At 38.2% G+C, this 22,326-nt stretch overlaps 1 protein-coding gene and 1 long non-coding RNA gene across 12 annotated transcripts in view; one reads left to right on the top strand and one right to left on the bottom strand.

The window, feature by feature from the left end:
* Mybpc1 (myosin binding protein C1) overlaps positions 1-22,326 on the top strand; it is an 88,718-nt gene that overhangs the window by 52,182 nt on the left and 14,210 nt on the right. For 3 of the 4 annotated variants that reach the window (XM_078052930.1, XM_040279366.2, XM_078052931.1), the window contains 10 exons: positions 1,065-1,231; positions 2,578-2,740; positions 4,173-4,279; positions 4,604-4,737; positions 10,221-10,380; positions 11,560-11,664; positions 12,457-12,645; positions 13,477-13,611; positions 17,661-17,828; positions 20,726-20,814. In XM_078052930.1, the coding sequence (XP_077909056.1) occupies positions 1,065-1,231; positions 2,578-2,740; positions 4,173-4,279; positions 4,604-4,737; positions 10,221-10,380; positions 11,560-11,664; positions 12,457-12,645; positions 13,477-13,611; positions 17,661-17,828; positions 20,726-20,814 (1,417 nt within the window). Of the gene's footprint in view, positions 1-1,064; positions 1,232-2,577; positions 2,741-4,172; positions 4,280-4,603; positions 4,738-10,220; positions 10,381-11,559; positions 11,665-12,456; positions 12,646-13,476; positions 13,612-16,737; positions 16,792-17,660; positions 17,829-20,725; positions 20,815-22,326 lie in introns of all 4 variants that reach the window. The other variant, XM_078052929.1, reaches the window with a different exon arrangement.
* LOC144378565 (uncharacterized) lies at positions 667-21,502 on the bottom strand. 8 transcript variants are annotated; one of them, XR_013440365.1, is made up of 6 exons: positions 21,226-21,501; positions 20,336-20,401; positions 14,640-14,705; positions 14,298-14,470; positions 7,432-7,507; positions 667-3,196 (listed from the first exon to the last, which is right to left on the bottom strand). It is a non-coding gene; the product is annotated as an uncharacterized LOC144378565 (long non-coding RNA). The 8 variants fall into 8 exon arrangements; XR_013440370.1 differs by lacking the exon at positions 20,336-20,401 and having other exon boundaries at positions 21,226-21,502; XR_013440367.1 differs by lacking the exon at positions 7,432-7,507.

Genomic DNA, 22,326 nt, shown 5'->3' with positions numbered 1-22,326 from the left:
AACTCAGGGCCTCGCACATGCTAGGCGAGTGCTCTACTGCTGAGCCACAAAAATAGTATCTTCCTAGTTAATAGAACAGAAAATACACATGGCTTTTAAACATATGAACAGACTCTTGACCTTATAGAGATCTCAACCTTAGTAAAGATGACAACTACAACTATTCAGTAATCTTGGGGTTCTTTTCAGTTATAAGACAGAGAAAAGATCCAGAAATCTATATTGGTAAGGATGTAGGAAGGTTGGGACTTATAACTACTCAGGTTATCCTGGTCTGTTTGACTCCAAAGACCGAGGATACTCTGACTCTCTACACCACTCTCCTTCTCACCAAACCTTACTGACAACTTAGATGGAAAAAAACATGTTTTTTTTTTCAGTTACATCCTCATCACTGTATTGTTACGCATCCTCAGAAAAATATTTTAGACTAAGAATCACCAATTTAAAAAAAAAATTAAAAAGAGCTGGGGCTGGGGATATAGCTCAGTGGCAGAATATGTGAGGCCCTAGGTTTGATTTCCTGTGCTAAAAAAAAAGTAAAAATAAAAATAAGTAAGTGAATAAATAAATAAATAAATAAATAAAAGCTTTATTTCCTGGTCAGGTGGAGAGTGTTTTCTTACATGTTCCCTCTGAGTAATCTCAAAATCAAAAACTAGAGGATTCAAAATCTTAAAATAAAATTTTATGTTGAGAAGTACAGTAAATCACTACAGAGCAAATGGTACAGAGTAGATTGTTCATGCAAATCTACTGTCACAGCTATCTTTAAAATGTGTCAAGAACCCAGAAGGGGGTACTAGCCACTTTCAGCATCTTCCTCCGATTGGCTTATGTTCTCTTAATATGATTTTTGTAGACAGTATTTGTTACAGGATGAATCCAATGGCAGATAGATTGATTGATATAGTCTTTTAACTCGGCAAATCTTTCTTCTTTGTCTGGCATCTGCCAGAAATGGTATGAGACTCTGGGATAAATCAAGAAACGGGACTGATGAAGTTTGTTTTCTGGAAGTTGATTTATTATAAAAGTTTTTTTTATGATCCATATTAACTCAGGTTTAAGAATGGTGAAGAGATCTTCCCTGGTCCAAAATCAAGATACAGGATTAAAGTTGAGGGCAAAAAACACATTTTGATCATAGAGGGAGCCACAAAAGCCGACAGTGCGGAATATTCAGTGATGACAACGGGAGGACAGTCATCCGCCAAACTGAGCGTTGACTGTAAGTACGATTGCTTGGGTGTCTTCGGAGCTGGTGCACAAATCATGTTGCGCTCTTCAACCCAGTTTTAGGAAAGTTCCAATCTATTTGATTCATTCCTGTGGCATCTTTAAAGATGTGAAATTGGATTCCATTTTAGCTGAGTGTCTATCAGATAGTCAGGGACTCTGAAAAAAGAACCAACTACTGAATTTAATAGGAGAGTACTGATATCAGGAAGAAAATATAAAAAAAAAAATCATCAGCCAGAAAAGTGATCCAAATTGTTCTAATCTCAAGACCATAAAAAATAGATGGTAAAAGGTAGCAGAATACAACAATTACTAATAGGGCATTATGTAAAATTGTGGATGTGTAACCAACGTGATTCTGCAATCTGCATTTGGGGTAAAATTGGGAGTTCATAACCCACTTCAATCTATTGTATGAAATATGATATGTCAAGAGCTTTGTAATGTTGTGAACAACCAATAAAAAAATAGATGGTAAATATTTAGATATCGAATCTCAATAATATTTCCTGAATCCGTAAGTAAGCATTCTATCTAGTCATTAAATAAGTAACCAACACTCTGTGATTGCATTTGAGGTAAGAAGAAAATTATTCAGACCAAGTGGGGGCATAATCAAGAACATGCCACCAAGGAATAAGAGCTTATTAGCTAATAGGCTCCAGAGCTTTGAGAAAATCCATGTACTTTCCCAAATGTTTTCTAATGGTCGTCACTTCTCAGTGACAGAATCTGTCCCAGTTTGCCATGAAAATTAAAATAGCAAAATGTCAGGATGAGTGGTAAGACATGCAGAGCAGAAATCTCATTTCCCTACTTGTCCGATTGTAGATTATATGATCATGGATTTGTTCAGAAGCAATCTCAATACACTCCTTGTGCTTCATGGAATTATGGCCATTTTAGTTTAATATCAAATGTTTTTCAACCACAGGCAGGTCCTTGTCTTGATATTTGTATCCATTTAAAGCAAGTACAGCCAGTTCTGCTGTAATTCAACATATTCATTCCTAATAATCATTATTCTATGCAAAATCATGCAGTAAAAATCACAAGGTTTACACAAGAAATGGAAATATGGACACAGCATTCCAAGAAATTTGTTAAAGACACATTTTTTTTTAAAGAACCTCATAAAAAACAGTGGTGCAATTTTACCCATAGTAAATGTTCAATAAATATAACAATTGTCCTCTAGTGCATGGATTGCACTGCAACAAATTCTCATCTTCAAAACAAGCATGGTAGCAGAAGTGAGAGTCCCATTGTGAAATGCCATCATGCTGGCCTGTCTGAGCTTGGGTTCTGCACTCATGCTGCTCCTTATCTCCACAGTGAGACCTCTGAAGATTTTGACACCTCTGACTGATCAGACTGTAAGACTTGGAAAAGAAGTATGCTTGAAGTGTGAGATCTCTGAAAACATACCAGGAAAATGGACTAAAAATGGCCTGCCTGTTCAGGAGAGTGACCGTCTGAAGGTTGTTCACAAAGGAAAGTAAGCAAACGAGGTGCCACTGGTGAGGGTTGGTCACCATCTCCACCTTCCCCACTTCCTCATTTACATACTTGTGCAATTTCTGTTTGGAGAGGAGCCATGGGGAGATGACCTATTTCTGGCTCTTTGCTTCCAACTAGCAAGAACCCTGTGATTTCTCTGTTGTACATCATGTCCTATTCACGATCCTGTATTTGTACTTCACTATGGTTCTTTGTTGACTAATGTTGTTGCATCTAAACAAGAGGTTAGAGGAATGGGCTGAACTCTAGCTGACAAGCTGGTCAAATGTAGTAACTGTCCCAACCACAAGTTAAAAAAGATGTAGAGTAGACCACTGATTTGAACTTGGCTTCTGTACTAGGTCCAACCAACCAAGTCATCATGGAGTTACTCATGCTGAAGTTCCACATCACCATGCTCAAACTAAGTTGCTTCTCTGATCTTCCATGAAATCTGGAAAAAGAAAAATTAATAGCCAAATCCCAAGCAGACCAGTTTTAGCAGGCATGATAAGAAAATCCCCTCTGCTTTAACCTGTACAAGGAAAGCAACTTTGAAATAATCCAATTTTTGTTGTTTTTGCTTTCTTGAGCCCTTTTCTGCTATAAAGTCAATTTCTGCTCAGCTCATCAGAATACTCATTCTACTTTATAGAATGAGGTATTGCCCAGTTCCAGAACTGCCAGTTAAGATCTTTAAAACAAATTTGTTTTAATGTTGTCTTTTGACAACAGTAAATGTCACATTTTTTTTTTCCTTGAGGGGGTGGGCATAATATCCTAGAATCTAGCAAAGATCTAAGGCAAGGGTCTGAACCAATGGGCTCTTATAAAATCATGATTGGACTTTTGGGGAATCTACAAATCCTCTGAAATGGTGAGAAAATTCTGTGTGTGTACAAAATACACACGTTCTGTAGAGAAAGGGTCCATAATATCCATCTGATATTCACTGGTTTGTGACACCAATAAAATTAAGAACTATTATTCTTTTGGCATGTAAAACCAAGTCAAGATTATGATTTATAATTTGAATCTTCAAATGTAGCATTACTGAGGTGCTATGTCTTAATCTTTTTAAAGTTAAGAAAATAAAAAAAGAAGAATAGACTCTTGCACGCATAATAAGCAGGGTATTTTTTGGTACAAATATTTCTATGTACTCCAAAATAGAAATCTAATTTAGGTCAACAAATAATTAAGACTTCACGTTCATTCTTCCTTCCTCCCTCCCTCTCTCTCTCTCTCCTCCCTCTCTCTCTCTCTCTCTCTCTCTCTCTCTCTCTCTCTCTGCCTCTCAGTTTCCCTCTCCCTCTCCCTTTCTCATGCATGAAAGAAGTAAATCAGGTAAAGGACAGATGTCTTTTCAGTTTGGTTCATATATAGTCTAAGTCTTAAGTCTTAGAAATATGTTTTTCTCATTTCCTTAGAGTCCACAAGTTAGTTATAGCCAATGCCCTCATTGAAGATGAAGGTGATTATGTGTTTACACCAGATGCCTACAATGTTACTTTGCCTGCCAAAGTTCATGTTGTTGGTGAGTAGAAATCAGTGCATAGTTGTATTCTTATTCGTCTGATCTGATTTGCCTAGGAATTGCAATGAATCCAAAACCATATGATATATCACCTGCTATTAGTCACTAACTGAAGTACTCGGTTCTTAAATCTTACAGTGGGATAGTTTTGCAAGGTTCTGGGCACCAACTACTTTGACCCTTCTTGTGTTCTTTTTAGTCAGATAAAAACACGGGATTACCAATGTTTAGCACCAGCCAATCACTAACCAAAATAAGCACTAGCCAATCACTAACCACATGGAAATGACTGTCTGATAACAAAGGCCATGCTTAATACTCCAGATCCTCCTAAGATCATCCTGGATGGTCTAGATGCTGACAATACAGTGACCGTGATTGCAGGGAGTAAGCTTCGTCTTGAGATTCCTGTCTCTGGAGAACCACCTCCTAAGTGCCTTTGGAGCCGAGCAGATAAGGTTTGTCTCACACACACACACACACACACACACACACACACAGAGGCTGTCTCACTTCTTGCACTCCAATAGTCAGATGAAGGGAGAAGGCAAATCAACAACCAAGAGTACAGTACAGAAGTAATTTCTTTGAAAAGGAAAGATGATTGATTTTCAGGCAAATCCGATAATTCTTTTCTTTTCATATTCTAACTCCCTACCATGCGGTCAAGTGTGCTTTTGTTCATAATGAACAAGGTCCCATTATGAACAAGGTCCTTCATTCTGTTGATGCTATGAGGTAGGATAGAGAAGAAATAGTGAATTTTTTAGATAAAGTAAATAAGTGACAGAACAAAGTCCCTTTGGAGAGCGAGAAGCATTATGAAGATAATAAAAGAGAATGTCACGGATAGCAAGTGGCTGCATAGTCAGTGGTCGCCTCTGAGAAAAACACCAAGGGACCCCTTAGGCAGAGAAGAAAGAGAAGAGATTTCCAGGTAGAGACCATGCAAGTGCAAAGTCCAGAGCAAGAGAACAAGCTTGGTGTGCTGGAGGAATAGGAAGAAAGATGGTGGGGCTGGGGTGGAGTGAATGAGGAAGAGAAAAATTAGATTGGAGTGGAAGAGTAGTGTCCGCTCAAGTGTAACCCATGGCTTCCTGCAAAAAGAAGAAAAAAAAAAAAAAGAAAATTCTGTTTTTACATTTAAAAAGTAGAAATGAAAAACAGACTTCTACTTCCAATCAAAATAGAATAATAGGAACCTGATATATACGCTCCTTTGAAATAAGCCCCTAAATTGACAAAACATATGAACGATGGTCTTCAAGAGAGTGGACACCAAACAATGAAAAGCAGTGACCCTGAATATGGAAATAGGTGTGTCTACAATTGTCCCAGCTTCCTGCCTTAAGAGAGTTTCCAGGCAGTGTACCAGGAAAAGAAACCCAGACAGAGTCCAAGGTTAGGACTCCCTTCGTACAAGGAGGCTGCATAGCTGCATAGCTGGAGTTCCAACAGAGTCATACTGTAAAAGAGAGTTGCTCAGAGAGAGTCCTGGAGCTCCCCAGAGGGTCCCTCTCAAGTATTCAGAAGTTATCAGTTTACAGTGTTCAGGAAACCACCCAGGACTGAGGAAAGAACCATCACCGAGGATTAAAAAGAAGAGGGCATCATTCACACAAGGCCAGGCATAGTGCTTGTCCCTCCTTAGAGCAGACTGAAAGCCTCATCCTGCAAAGTGCATTGAGGAGAATCATCCCAAAGGCCTTGCCTTGGTTGTGGAGATAATTAACTGGACACTGCTTAGGACATATCTAACAAATTAGAAAAGCAAGCCCTAAAAGGTTCAATTGATTTTCAAGTAATTTAATTGCATTTTAGAACAAAGCTCAAGATTTGGGATACAAAATTACCAAGCATCCAAAAAGGTAAAATTTGTAATATCTGCCATTGGTCAAATATCACAACAGAGACATGAGTGGGAAATGTAACCCAAAAGGAGAAGGGTTGATTGAAACCAGCTCAGATCTTGCACTTGTATTAGAATTAGCAATCAAGGATATGAAAACAGTCAATTATATCCCAATGTTCAAGCAGTTAGGTGGAGAAATGTTAAGTTCTCCATTCAAAGTAGAGATAGTGAAGTAAAATAGGGGGTGGGGGGATGAAGAGGAAAATTATTTGTAAAGACCCAAATCAAATTGTCTAGAAGATAAAAACTGTAAATAAAATGTCTCTATAGAAAATGCCTCAAAAAAAGTGGATGGAATTAATAGCTGATTAGATTTTGCAGGCAAATTTGAAGACACAGTGATAGAAACTTTCCAAAATGAAGTATAGGATACAAAGGGTCTAAAACAACTAAGAGAGGCATTCAATTGAACTTCTGGTTTCCATTCTAGCATTTAAGGGGCTTGGAGGTCGCCAGTCCATCTTACAAGAGAAGGCAGTATACAGACTGGAAAATGAGCACTTCCAAATCTGTCAGAGAAGTGAGAGGATAGGGCAGACTGCTGACCCCTACAGTGGAGAGACAAAGGCAGACACAGAATCACAACCGAGAGCAGAAACCTCTGCCTGGGAAACCAGTGCTAGGAGAGGAAAACCTAGACTGTAATTGATAAATATCTGGAGTCTGAGAGTTCAAAACTCCAGGGGGACCCTGTCATGGGAAACCCCCCCACTTCTTCAATTTTACTTTCAGGAGCTCTGTCAGGCTTCACAGTGAATCCTGGAGCAAGATCCCAGCAGGGGCAGGAGAAGCCGTCCTAAAGCATTCTTTTCTTAATGAGGCGTGCACTGGGGAGAAAATATTTTACCAGAAAATATTTTACCAATTATTTGTAAAGACCCAAATATTATATTATATATTTTACCAGAAAATATTTTACCAATTATTTGTAAAGACCCAAATCAAATTGCTAGTGTTGTATCAGAGCCTGACCTACTGGGGGGAAGGGAAAGACTCCACTGTAGATCCCTCAGGCCTTCCTGTCCTGCTGAAGAAATGGGGGTAAAGTGAGAAGCACTGGAGACACTCCAGGGTTGTAAACTCAAGAGATCTCCCTTCATCTTCTTTAATAATGAGCAAAAGAACTTGAACAGACACCTCAGAGAATAAGTACAGATGGCAAGTAAGCACCAGAGAAGATGTCCCACACCACATGTCATTAGAGTAGTACAAAGTAAAACAATGAGATGCCAGGACTCACCCATTAGAGTGGCCAAAATTCAAAACAGACAACATCCAATGCTTGCTGGGATGTGGAGCCACAGGAACGTACAATGCTATGGCCAGTTGGAAGAGAGTCCATCAGTTTCTTTCAAAATGGAACACACTTTTTTTTTTACATGATTCAGCTCTTCTTCAGTATTTACTCAAAAGAGTTGAGAACTGAATATCCATACAAAAACCTGCTTACAAGTGTTTATAGCCACTTTCTTCATAATTGCCAAAACTTGGAAGCACCAGTATGTCTTTCCATAGGTGAATAGATAAGCAAATTGTGATCCCTTTTAGTTCCATTTTCACTGAAGTACAGTTGCTAAATAATTTCCCACATCACAGGAAGAGAAAACTACAAACATGTATCGCTTATGAACAGATGAAAAAGTTCTAAAAAAAATTTAGCAGATAAAATTCATCAACATATGAAAAGAATGATGTATTTATCCAGGAAAAGGAAAAGTTGGTTTAACGTTTGAAAATTATTAAAGTTCATAAGGATTTTCATAATATATTGAAAATCAATAAAGTTCAAAAGGAAAAACACAGTTATCTCAATAAACAGCAAAAATATGAAAAATTCCATATATTCCTGATTTTAAAAAACTCTCAACAAACTAAGAAGTAAAAAGAACTTCCTCACATGGTAGAAGATATTATAAAAACCTTATAGTTACCGTCCTACTTAATAAAGACTGAATGCTTTCCTCCCAAGATCAAGAATGAGAAAGAGAAGATGTCTACTATCACTACCTCTAATCAACATTGTATTTGAGCTTGGTAACCAAGCATGAAAAATAAATAAAATTCATCCATATTGAAAAGGAAGAAGTAAAACTGCCTTTATTTGCAGGTGACATAATATAAAAAAAAACAAAAAAAATACTAGAAAAAATGTTCGTAATAACTTTATGTTTAATATTCCAAAGCTAAAAATAACCCCAAGTTCCATGGGTGAGAACCAGTAGACAAATTTTAAGTATATTCAAGCAATTTTAAGTATACTCAACAATAAAAAGGAATGTGTTTCTGGTACATGAAAGAAGAACACAGATGAATCTCAAAATAATTATTCTGACCTTAAAATACTTTAAAACATTATTTTGTAAAATACTTAAAAATTGTCAGCATCAAATGTTGGCAAGGATATGGAACAACTAAACTTCCAGACATCACTGGTGGGAATGCAAAATGGTACATCCACTTTGCATGAATTACATTAAAACCATTTCATAGTTTTTAATAAACACATACTTACTATATACAACTCTATGATACTCTCTCTAGTTACACAAGAGAAATGAAGACACATGTCTACACCAAAACCTATACATTAATATTTGTAGAAGCTTTGTTCATTTTTACCAAAACCTGGAAATAACTCTAAAATCTAGTTGTACCAATATTTTTTTATGCTGTGAATCAATAACACATGCAAAGTACAATGGAATACAATTCAGCAATAAAAAAGAATGAACTAGTAATAGATGCAGCAATGTGGATGAATCTAAAAAGCATTATGCAAAGTAATGCCAGATTCAAAAGGCAATCTACTGCTTGATTCTTGTCATATGATACTTGGAAAAAAGAAAAACTAAGGGACAGATATTAGATAGTGGTTGCCAGGGACCAAATTGTAAGGTATGGGTTGATTGCCAAGGAGCATGGAGGTACCATTGAAGGTGACAGAAATCGTCTATATCTTAATCAGGGTGATGATTACACATTGCATCAATTTGTCAAAATTCACAGAACCAGGTGTACAAAAATTATAAATGTTCTCTATAAATATCATAGCACAATATGCAAACATCAAAATACAGAAAACCAAGGAGGATCATGTAATATCACCCTAAATAAATATATTCTTTTCACATTAAAGTAAATAAGGACATATTTTATAATCTTAGGTTGGTATTTGGCTACACTGAGTAAATTTTATTTTACTATAAAATAAATGAATTATGAAAGTTATTTTGGATATTCTTACTATGTCTCAATTTTGTGTTGTTGAAGACTTATATAAGTCCCAATCTGACACAAGAGAAAGTTAATTTAATAGTTACTGGCAAATTTCCAAGTTTCTAAATTACCCCAATGTTCTCTGTTATTTCTCTTTGTGTATTCACTATTATTTTTCATATGGAAAATATGATCTGAGAATCAAAAAATTGTTGTTTCTTTAAATTTCAGGTTTAAAAAAGAAAGAAAGTAATAAAATATAGAAGAAAGTAAAACTAATAAAAAGAAGTAACAGAAGCCCCAACTTCTCTCTGTACTTTGGGAATTACATATTCATTCTTCCATGTCCTTATTGGAAATGGAAAATCCATATTCAACAACTTGAGTGGAAAGTTGACCTGGTGGCCTTCTTCAACCTTTTCTATGTTTTTAAAATTTTCAAGACATCTATAGAAATTAACAAATCATTATTTAGTTTCTGACATGAGTCCAAGTATTTCTAATTTCATTCAAGAAGAGACTCCTGTCCTAAAAGTTCACTTCTTCCTTTGTATTTTCAGTCCTCCATCTTTCTCTGGGAAGAGTTGGTTGATGGGCTCTGGGATCCAGTCCCAGTTCCACTACTTCTTAGCTTGTGGACTTGAACAGGTTAAGTCTTGGTTCCTCGTGTATAAATGGGATACTGCCTCTGTCGCTAGAGTTGCGGGAAGATTAAACAGAGAAAATGCATTTGGGGCATTAACACCACTCCTAGCTCAAGTTGAAGTATCTCTTCTTGTGCGCATCATGCTGCATTTTATCCCTTCTTGTCAGGCTATCATGGAGGGCAGTGGCCGGATACGAGCCGAATCCTATCCTGACAGCAGCACCTTGGTCATTGATGTGGCTGAAAGAGATGACTCTGGTGTTTACCATATAAATCTGAAGAATGAAGCTGGAGAAGCACATGCAAGCATCAAGATTAAAGTTGTGGGTAAGTCCTCTTGGGGAGCAGACGTCTATAATGAGATGGATACACCTAGATCCAGAGGAGACCTCGCCAAGTGTTGGTTGCCTCAGGTTTTCTGGGTAGCCAACAAAAGGAAAGCACAGTACAGCTATATTTTATAAATCTCACTTGTTCCCTCTCTTTCAACCTTTGCCACTTTCTTCTCTTCCTTTCCATTTCCTCCCCTTTCCTTCAATTGCTCTTCTATTTTCTTGCCTCAAGGACTTGACTTTGGAGGAAAGGTCAGCCATTTGGGATTCCTGATCATTAACTGCAAAGTCATCGTCTCTTTTAGTTGCCCTTTAAAAGTCATTGAAACACAATTGCTAAATAATTTCCCACATCACCGTCAATGCAGAAGAATAAGATCTATCTTGGTCCTTAGTGTATTTTTCTTTTCTGTTTTTAAATATATTTTTTAAAATTGCCAATGGATCTTTTATTTTATTTATTTATATTTGGGTGCTGAGGATCAAACCCAGGGTTTCATACATGACAGGCAAGTGCTCTACCCCTGAGCCACAACTCTAGCCCCTTAGTGGGTTTTTCTTAAACCTAACTAAACCAAAGAAAAATGGATCCAGCAGGTTATTAATGTTTCAAAGTCTCAATGATCTCTCTTCTCTTTTCAGTTGTCCCTTAAGCGACATATTTCAAATTGGCCAATACTGGTCACTTTAGAAGGAACTGAACTATACTTACAAAACTGATGACTTTCATTTCTAACTCAGATATCTACTGGTCAGCATCTTGAATCTTCTAACAAATGTAAAATTTGCTATAGTTAGGCCTTGATTCATTTCTTCTGGAAGTTCATTTGTAGTTTAAAAACAACAACAACAATAACCATCTAGTATCCAGGTAATAATTTCTTAATTGCCATTTTCAAGGGAAAAGAGCAATAGTCTTAGGTTTCACATGGAGCTAATTATTTAATGTTGTAACACTGGTTTAAGGGAGTTGGAGACAACATCGCCCCCAAATTTGAGCATAACTTTTAGTCCAAATTAGATACTAAGTACATTTCAAGAAATATAGAAACGTTTTTGAAATAGTAGTTTCTGTGCTTATTACGTGTGTGTGTGTGTGTGTGTATACATAACTTTGTTTTCTCTCTTCATTTTATTTCATGTCTTTTCTTTTTTTTTTTTTTGTCTGCTACAGACATCCCTGATCCTCCAGTGGCACCAAATGTGACAGAAGTAGGTGATGATTGGTGCATCATGAACTGGGAGCCTCCTGTCTATGATGGAGGGTCTCCAATCTTAGGTAACTGGATTTTGATCAGTCTATGTAATTTCCAGTGCAGTTGGTATCCTCTCAATGTATTTTAGTATAGAATACATTTTTAAAATTTTGAGTTACAAGAATAACTCTTATACTATACTATGACTTTATCCATTCAAATTGAAATTTATTTATTTTGAGATACTCTGTAGTCTCTTGAGATTTAAATAGATCTAACAAATATCATCTAATCTATTCCCTATTCTCTTTTTTTGTTTATCATTAATACTCAATAGCTAATTTTGAATAACTATAAGTCTAACTTTCACTCTCTATTCAGTAAATATCTAGTTCCATAGGGTTATGTTATGAAGAAACTTTTTTAGCTTTAAATGCTTCGAATTTGGTTCCCCAATGGCATAAGGATTTTTTTTCTCCTTACCAGTAATGAGACTCACAAAACTAATCATTTACCCCTCTTTATCATCATTGCTGGGGCTCAGAGCCAACTATATTGGCTCTGACTATATTGTCCAACCATAGTGATTTAAGTTGCTATGGTTTACTTATCTGAAATCTGGTTTTTTCTTTTTCTAGTATAATTTTATTTTTTTCTGGTAGTTATTTTATCTTTATCATAGGATGTTAATGTTTGCATTCCCTATAATCTCTAACAACTGATGGAATATGATGGGTTGAAATACATACATATATGACTTTCACCTACCATGCTGAGAATATGCAAAAATTTCAAGAATATCTAATATCTGACAAAATTTAATTTTGGAGACCAAGGGGGGGAAAATCTTCAGTTTCTATTTTGTGTACCCGTAGGATACTTTATTGAGAGAAAGAAGAAGCAAAGTTCCAGGTGGATGAGGCTGAATTTTGATCTCTGTAAAGAAACTACTTTTGAGCCCAAGAAGATGATTGAAGGCGTGGCCTATGAGGTCCGCATCTTTGCCGTCAATGCTGTTGGAATCTCCAAGCCCAGTATGCCCTCTAAGCCCTTCGTTCCCTTGGGTGAGTCAAGAGAGATATGTCTTTGTCATGGGAATCATTATCCCATAATATAAGTCTTCCCTTCTGATGTCTAGCTGGGAGGCTTCTCAGAACGGTGGGTGGGCAGGAGGTAGGAATTGGTTAGGGCAATTTTCTGTCTGGTAAATTTAAAGATAACTTTGGTAGAGTTGAATGTCTTCATAAAGTAGACCCTAGAATTCATGTCCAGACATCCAGCGATAGCCATAGGTGACTCCAGGAGCCACCTCCCAGTGAAAACGTGGAGCCAACTCTACTCTCCGTCTTCCCAAGGTATAAGCAGACTTTGGTGTACATATTACAATATGGCTAAAACAAACTGAGATCAGTTCCACAGCCTGCACTTGGAAACTAGTCTCTTACTTTAAGGTTGTACATTAAGCATTATCTTTCAAACCAAAAAATGTTGGTTCAACGTAAGCAAAGAAACAAAAGATGTCTCCACTCTTTTATGGTACTGAAGTATTTTTTTCAATAGAAATGAAACATAAAGAGTTCACACTTTAAAATTAGAAGGTTATAAGAAATTTACTCTGGATCATTAGATCTCAAACTTAGATTTCTTTGACTTCCTTGGCCTCCCATCCTCTCACACCAACCACCCAAATTGGAGAAAAAGTGACGTCATTGCCACAATTCTTGTGTGGATCATATCTTTGCACTATATACAACCATGCTCAAGGAGTTTAGGTTGAATTTTATTGAGCTGTGAGTCTGCTGTGCCCAATTATAGTGATATCCCAGTTCACTTCATCACAGTTCCTGGGTGATAACTTTTAGCTAATAGTTTCTTCTGTTTCTTCCTCTTTTAAGCTGTAACCAGCCCTCCTACTCTGCTGGCTGTTGACTCTGTCACCGACACCACTGTCACCATGAAGTGGAGGCCCCCAGACCAGATTGGTGCTGCAGGTTTAGATGGCTATGTGCTAGAGTATTGCTTTGAAGGAAGTAAGTACAACTAGAAGTCACATGAATACCGTCCTCAGTAGGTGAGGTATGCCCCACTTCCTTTCGTCTTTCAAGGAAACTCATCTCTTTCCCATTGAAAATGAGATTAAGCTAAAGATCATTCTTCTGAGATGTATAAAAATGTAGCCCTTCTTTAGTACTTGATGCTAACAAACTGAGACCTCAAAAATATCCTAGCTGGGGTGCAAAGTTGGGCAACACAAATGAGCCAAGGTCATAGGAGGCAGGGCTTCTGACAATACTCCAGGGTCTTCCACTTTGTAATCCCACGGGTGGGATTGCATTGTACCAGAACACAGTGAATACCTTGCTGAGATTTAGCAAGTTGGAAATTCTAAAACCTATGCTGAGCAGAAGCTCACTATCAAAAGAGCTGCATGTTTAGATTAATAATAAGAGACTACCTGGTGATTATCTCTTGTATTCTTAAGGAGAAAAAGAATTAACAGTGACTTTTAATTTTAAAGGAAATGGCATTAAATCCCAGAGAGTATAAGAAATATAGTTTCAACATGTGACAGTTACTTATCTCAAGGTTTGGGTATATGAAAATTGAATCACTTAAATTTAAAGGGAAAAGAGAAACAAGGCCCATAAAACAATTACTCACAGAAGTAATGGAAAAAGAGAAAATGACATTAGAAAATATAGGCCAGAGGGTTTACCTGGAATCCAAAAAGCTGTGACAGTCACCAAAGCTTGTTGCTTTCCTTGGTTTCCCATTGCCATGATTAGAAGGCGATGGAACTTGAAAAGGGTAAGTTAAACTTCTGGCTCTGGACTCAGCCTCCACCCTGGGTGAATGGTAAAGGATCCCCCAGGGAAATCTTTTCTTATTCTGCAAAAAATGAGCCCAAGGTTTGACCTCTAAGAAAACTCTTTGGACGCCAAGCTTTGACATGGATGCTCCAAGTGAAGAAAAGAGGCTACAGAGCGCATCTGGGAAGTGGGGAATATGAACATAAATGCATCCTTCCTGGAAGAAAACACTTTGGAGAAAAACTTACCCAGAGAAAGCTGCTTCCAAAGAAATCCCAGGCCCTGGATGGGGGCATCCACAGAAATGATCCTCGCTGGTCAAGAGGGAAGAAGAAATGGGGAATGAAGTACCCTGGCATCCCCGAGTTCCTTTCACATGTACTACACTCAAAGAGAGCCGTGATTGGTGATTGGTTCTCCAGGGCTTAGAAAGGCACTAACCCAAACCCATGGGGATATTAAAGGGTTAGTGCAGCAAGAGAGGGGGGTAATGTCACAAATGCAACAGGAAAATTCTTGAGAATTTCAGAACATGGTTTATTCCCATTTCGTTTGTCCCCTTATTTAAAAAAAAAAAAAATCGTGAGCACTGCACTCTGCTTTTTATATTGCCCGGCCAGCAGAATTTCCCAGTCTTATATGTGATGTGGCTGCTGAGCTCAAACCTTGTGTATGTATGAAACAGAGCAAATTCTTTACTCTTTTCTTTCTGATAGGTTTAAAAAGTAAGAAGATACAGCAAAATGATAGATGGCTGTCATTTTGATGTTACCCACCTTAGATAAAATACAATGAAGTGTATTTTACGAAATTTTGTGTGTGGTCTGTGTAGATATATATGTATATACATCTATACATATGTATATGTACACAATCATTATTATGTATCTATTTTGCCACATAACGTTTTGGAATTAGCTTTCTATGGAAGTTCTTTCTTAACGTGTATATCTTTCTTCTTGCAGTCTTTTCTTTCTTTATGTGGCTGCCTTATTCTTCATTCTCATTTAATGGCTGCTGTCCTCTAGACTAATTTTCTGTACTGTTTAATGCTTTTAGATATGTCAGGTCTCTTCTGGAAGAGAATTCTTTCTTGTATAAGATCGTGTGTTGTTTTTTGACTCTTTCTCTTGTTTTTGTTTCTTTTAATGCCTGCAGTATTTTATTCTTGTTTTTTTCCCCCCTTCGCACTCATTCTTTTCTTTCTTAAAAATTCACCTTGTGTATTAAAAAACTCAACATATTTCTTCCACATCCCCTCAGACATCATTTTCTTTCTTTCTGTTTCCCCTCCTGTTAAAGTGGCTCAAATGTGAAGAGATGGGTGATTTTTTTTCCCCCTCCTGATCTTGACCATCCTGTTTTCTCTTGGAGATTTTTTCCTTTACCATTTCTTCACTCTTCCCTACAGGTTTCCTCACTCCAGTACTTTCACTTTCTCATTCATTGTCTCTTGACTGTGAAATACCAACACCATTGCTCTCAAGCTGACCATTTGCTTAAACTTTTGTCTTTTCAAAGATGTAAGTTTTTATCATCCACACGCCCTCTCAATGGCCAGGCTGTCTGGCCAGTCCAGACTTTTCTCCATGATCTTCCTGGTACAGTTGGAAGAGGCAGGAGAAGGTTCCCAGGCACAGTTACTCCTAACCCTGATCCCTAGCTCCTCTCCTGTATCAAGAAAGTCACCACCCCAAATCAGTGGGGCAGGCCCATGACCACCCTGTGAGCCACCCAGATGGAATGGAAGGACTCAGGCAGACCCAGTTTGTTTTCTTGACACCGTTTGTTGTCACAGCCTCCTTCACTGCTGGGCCAGATTGCATTTCCATTAAGAGCCTCGTTAAACATGGCTGAGCCCTGGCAGGAGAGGCTGACCTTATCACAATGCCCATGCTCCCTGATTCTGCTGAGGGAGCCCCACCATAGGAGCATGATGTTCCTGGAGATTAGAGAAGAGCCTTCCTGCTAAGATCAGGTACAGGGATAAGTGGTTTCTCTGTGTGCTGGCCCTCCATGGATCCCAGGGCCTCCTTCTCCTTTCCTTTCAGAGTTCTTCTCTGTATCTTCTTCCCACAGTTGGAAATGTCCAAGCTTCCTCCTCTTCTCTTTTCTTCTCCCTCCTCTTCTCTGGGGCAGGAACAAAAACCCCAGGCTGCCCAGGGCAGGCTGTGCCTCTCCCAAGGAACGCCCCCTAACATGTTTGGTCTCCTCCGTCACTGCTCTGAAGACAAATCTCTGCGTATTTTGCATACTTTACTAACAGAGAATGCTGACTACTGATACCATATTCTTCTGGTGTGAAAGTGGGTGTCTTTAATTAATTTTAATGACGGATTCTCAAAGGTACATCAGCCAAACAGTCTGATGAAAGTGGGGAGGCTGCGATTGATCTACCAGGTAAAGTATCCTGTGAAGCTCTTGGGCCTTTCTTACCATATGATAGCATTTCTGGGAATGTTCCATGACCTCCCATGAAGAACGCCCACTGTCCACATGCCAAAAAGCCCTAGAGCTGGGGGAGGAGGAGGGGAGTTTAGTCCTCGGAATCCAAGCCCTCTTTTGTCCTTTGTGCCTAATGCATGCTAACTTTTAGAGCTGAAATATTTGCAAGCCCAGGATATTGGGTTTAAATTCTCTTGATGTTGTAGACAAAGCTACTAAAAGCTAAGGAGAAAAAAAAATCAGATTTTAGACAGAATGAAGAATTGAGATGACTCTATATGAGCTTATAACTCAGGAGCTGTGTTTCCTGTTTTGTGAATGTTAAGGTCTTTTCTTCATGCATACAAATGAACACAGATTCTCTATGCTCATATTAGTGTCTCATAATCATGAACCAGCCAAGATAAAGTAGAGAGATTATGTGATTATAAAGGTCGAAGCCTCTCAGAAGAATAGCAATTTCCTATTTCTCTGAACCTTAATGTACACAGATGACTAAGTGCCACGATCACATCAATCATTATAAAACCAAATTGGGATAAAATTGCTGCAAAACTCTTGGGGATAATTATGATTATTTAGGATACCTTAATCTCGAATAAGAGGTTTCTTCCTGTTGTGTATGTTAGCTGTTTTAGGCCATTTTTTAACTTGAACACGTGAAAAATGCCCACCATTTTGATCCGAGTTTAGACCAAAGCCATACTCTTTCCAAATGATTTGATTAGGAGCAAAATACTGTTTGAGTTGACTGTAATTACTGGGATGATTTCTTCCACTAAACACCATTCCTCCTCCTTTTCTTCTCCTTTTATGGATTTTAGCTGAGGACTGGATAGTTGCAAACACGGATCTAATTGACAAGACCAAGTTCACCATCACAGGTCTGCCGACAGATGCCAAGATCTTTGTCCGCGTGAAGGCTGTTAATGCCGCTGGTGCCAGCGAGCCCAAGTACTATTCTCAGCCCATTCTTGTGAAGGAAATCATAGGTCAGTGTCAAGGATTTCAAAATTTGGTCTCCCATTTACACTGTTTGCCTTTTTTATTTAAACCTCTTTCTCAAACTTTATTTTATTGTTTTTTTCCTTTGGTATTTTATGAATGCTTCTTGGGATTTAGAAGTAAACAAAAAATAGCTCCTTGGGAGCAATGTGGGAGGTCACCTTTGGATTTATAATTTGCATTCTGAGGACCAGTTAATTAACCTGACCAGGTTCTAGGAGCCAGCTCACCTTGAAGAAAGATGTTGTGTTAATGCAACAGTACAAATGATTACCACACCAGAAGTTTGGCTTAAATGAGTCAAAAGGTCAAAGCCATTTCTATAATAATATAAATACATTCTGGCCCTTTTCCATGTTTAAACATCTGCACCAATGGTGTAAAAGTGAAAGTAAATAAAATTGTTAGTGCCTTAGAGTAAATAAAGTGCCACCAAACTGTACTAACCTCCACACACTACTAGTTCAAATAAAAGGTCTAGTTTTGCCATTTTGCTTTAAAGTGCTGTTTAATGAAGCATCAAAATTGTTATTTTTATTAAATCTTTGTTCTTGATTACATTGTTTTTTATAAGCTCATGTGACAATGAAATGAAAAGTATGAAGCAATTGTATTTTAGCATTTGGAAATTCAGTGGAGTAAAACTTTCCAAATTACTAATATATGTTACAAAATCATGCAAGGAAGTTGGGCACAGTGACATGTGCCTCTAGCCCCAACTGCTTAGGAGGCTGAGGCAGAAGGATTGCTTGAGCCTAGATATTTGGGGCCAGTCTAGGCAACATAGTAAGACCTATCATTTTAAAAAACATTCATGCCAGGGGAAAAAAGCATATTCAAAATGCAAAATAGACAATGGATTTTAATGTGACAAAATATGAAAAAGTTCATTGAAATGATTTCAAACTTCACATTGTAGCTAATCTTCAGAAAACTACACTCATCATGTTTTGTGTGGACTCAAAGAGAAGTATCCAAATTGTTGAAAAAATTATTAAAATATTTCTTTCATCTGTGTGAAACTAGTTGTCCTTTATATACTTCAACCAATATTTACAACTGACCACAAGTAGAAACAAACATGAGAATTTGACTTCCTCTATTAAGCTAGACATTAAAGCAATTTGCCAAAATATAAAACAATACAACTGACCTTGTTGAGTTTTTAAAAATATAAAATATGGTTATTTATTATTTACACTATTGTTTTTGAATGAACCAGTAAACATTTCAAAACTCCTCAGTTTTAATTTCTATATGATAATAAACACAGTCCACATAAACAAAAGCTTTCATAGGTCTATAATAATTTATGTGTGTGTGCTAGGGACTGAACCCTGGGCCTCATGCATTCTAGAAAAGTGATCTACCACTAAGCTTCATCCCCAGCTGTAAGTTTTAATCTGTAATAGAGTGCTGAGACCAAAAGGTTTAAGAACCCCAATCTAGAGGAAAAAACACTGGATAGAGAGCTTGGATATCTGGGTTGCAATAAGGTTTTACCATAGACTGCATGTGACTTTCTAAAACCTTTTTGGGAATGAGTTAGGAAATGGACAGACAGATAAGTGGGTAGTGGATGGATGAACAGATGGATGGATGGAAATGAGGATGAATAAAAGAAAGCATGAAGCATATACATTTTCTTAGTCCATTCTGGTATCATTCTGCTTAGGTTTAATCCTGTTTCTGCCATCTATTGGCTCTGTGACCTTGGACAAGAGACATGATTTTTTTTAAGGCCTTAATATCTTCATCTGTAAAATAGGGACAATAATAATACATCAACAGGTTATGAGAACTGAATAAATTAGTCCATGTTGCTTACTTCACTGACCTTGCCATATAGAAAACCTTCAATATATGTCAGCTATATTATTATTATTGTTTAATTTGTTATGGGATCTTGCTGGGTCTCTATTTCCTCATATGTAATGTTAGGGAGTTCAAGGACCTACAATTTTCCTTCCAACCCTAACATTTAGTCACCATCATCATCATCACCATCTCCAAAACATGATTGAGCTCTTAAATTCTCAGCCATTGTGCTAAATGCTTTCGTGGATGACTTCATTTAATTCTCACAACAGTGCTCTGAATTAGAATTAGGTATGCTGCTGTCATCTCCATTTTACTTAAGAGAAGACTGAGACCAGACCCACTGTCTGATTGATCTAGAATAGAAAGCTGAGTCTCAGGTGCCATGACACACACCTGTAATCCTGTAACATCCTAAGAAATGCTTTATCCCTGAGAGCCTGTGAGTCTTAGCCTTCCTGCTCCTGGGTTTGCATCAGCATTTTATAGTATCTTTATGGTGTTTAATTAATGAATTTTAACACACAGGTCTGTCCGTTGAATACCTCACCAGAGTCACACAGGGAGAAAGTAACTATCAAACTTGAACAGAATCATCTAAATAGCAAATGCTAGATGTTCAAGATGTTCAAACTGTTTCCCGCCCCCCATACTGAGAAAGAATGGACAGTCCTACCAGCTAAAGTGGTGCTTGTAAGTCTTTTCTGGAAGGTTCATTGGAGAACATTCTTACTGATAGAAACTATAAAAAAAAAAAAAAAAAAGAGAAAACTTGGTGATTTTTTTTATAAAGTTGCTTTAGGTCTAAAAGACAATAAAAATACAAAGTTATGCTAAATTTAGGGAGGTCAGGGATATATTTTGTGGAATCAAAATAAAACATCTCTGCTTAAAGAATACCGTTTTGACCAAAGTTGCCATATATAAGCTTATGACACATCCGAAATTGTGTTGCAGAGCTGTGACCACAAGGAGAGACCAGGGATCACTGTGCCATTGGGCTTAAGCAAGGCCATTTCCAGAATACTGTGCTGATTCAAAATTATACTATCTTACTTTCCCCCAGAGCCTCCAAAGATTCGCATCCCGAGGCACCTGAAGCAAACCTATATCCGCAGAGTTGGAGAAGCAGTCAATCTGGTTATACCTTTCCAGGTAATAATCCAGGGGTCCCTCATTTTCCTTTTCAAGGGATGGTGTATTTAAGAGCAGGGGTTGAGGCTGTTCTAGTACTTAAATGATTCAGGATATCCTCAGAGGGAGAGTGAGTCAATAATGGAAGGAGTGATTAAAGGATCTCCTAACATAAAAGAAGAGAAACTTACAAAATAGATTTTTTTTTTTTTTCTGCATGAAACAAATGAAATCTAGTCTTGCCCAAAGTTCAGGGAACTTGGAGGGCGGGAGAGGAACATTGAAGAGATACCAGATAAAGGAATGGCCAGAGGGCCTCTCTGGTCCTAGCTCTCCGTAACACCCATCCTTTTAAGTGAAGCTCTCAGTGTAACATTCAAGAAAACAAGACACGGGGGGCTGGGGATGTGGCTCAAGCGGTAGCGCGCTCACCTGGCATGCGTGCGACCCGGGTTCGATCCTCAGCACCACAGACAAACAAAGATGTTGTGCCCGCCGAAAGCTAAAAAATAAATATTAAAAAAATTCTCTCTCTGACTCTGTCTCTCACTCTCTCTTTAAAAAATAAAGAAAAGAAAACAAGACACACTTAGTTCCCACATGACCCTGAACCAAGTAAAATTCCAGTAAGAGAGAGAACCAAGATGTGAAATCTTAAGGCCACTAAAATATGTGCTCACTGTTAAATGGTTGAGCTATTGATCTCAAGATTAACCAGGCTTTGCTTATAGTAATCAGGTTGGGTCTCACAGGTACACATGTGCACACCCACACCCACTGGGCCTTGCCTCAAAGCCTCAGAGCCCTCCACCTCCCTAATCATGTGACTACCTTTATGGAACACATTAGGCAGTGCTGTTCAATAGAACTTCTGTGATGTTCTATGTACATAGCCACCAGGAACTAATGCAAGTTTAAGGAAGAGGTTTTTTTATTTTTAATTTTCTTTAATTAATTCTAACTTAAATAGTCATGTGTAGCTCATGTCTATTGTATCAGGCAGCATGGTCTTGAATTCGAATTTAGGTCTTTGCACACATGTGCACACTCAGACACACACACACACACACACACACACACACACACACACACTCACAGAGCTCTGTTCAAACCCAGGTTCCCATGAAAGCCAAGCTAAGGGGACAGCTAATTCTGACCATGTCACTGCATCCAGGCCCAAGCCTTAGAAGAGGTGGGACAGCAGACACAGCACCTGAAATCAGAGCAAAGGCCAAAGCAACTGGGCAGAGCCCAGCAGGGAGGGGAGAAGCTGGCCAGGCTCTTCCCACCTCCTTCCTCCTAGTCTCAAAGGGAGTATGTCACAGCAGGCGGGAGACCCAGTGCCAGCCACAGCCCTACTCTGAGCTGGCTGCTGACCCTGCCCTCCCGTTTCCAGATCATTTCTACCACCAGGGCTGACTCAGCCTCCCAGATCTTGGGGGTCTCTGTCTTCCATCACTGGGTCTGGGAAAGGAGAAAGCATGAAAACAGGGACTCGTAGGTTGGGCTTCCCAGAAGCCTCTCGGCCACCAG

Source organism: Ictidomys tridecemlineatus, chromosome 6 (assembly GCF_052094955.1).
Source record: "Ictidomys tridecemlineatus isolate mIctTri1 chromosome 6, mIctTri1.hap1, whole genome shotgun sequence".
NCBI classification, from domain to species: domain Eukaryota; kingdom Metazoa; phylum Chordata; class Mammalia; order Rodentia; family Sciuridae; genus Ictidomys; species Ictidomys tridecemlineatus.
This window is presented reverse-complemented; position numbering and strand designations above follow the sequence as displayed.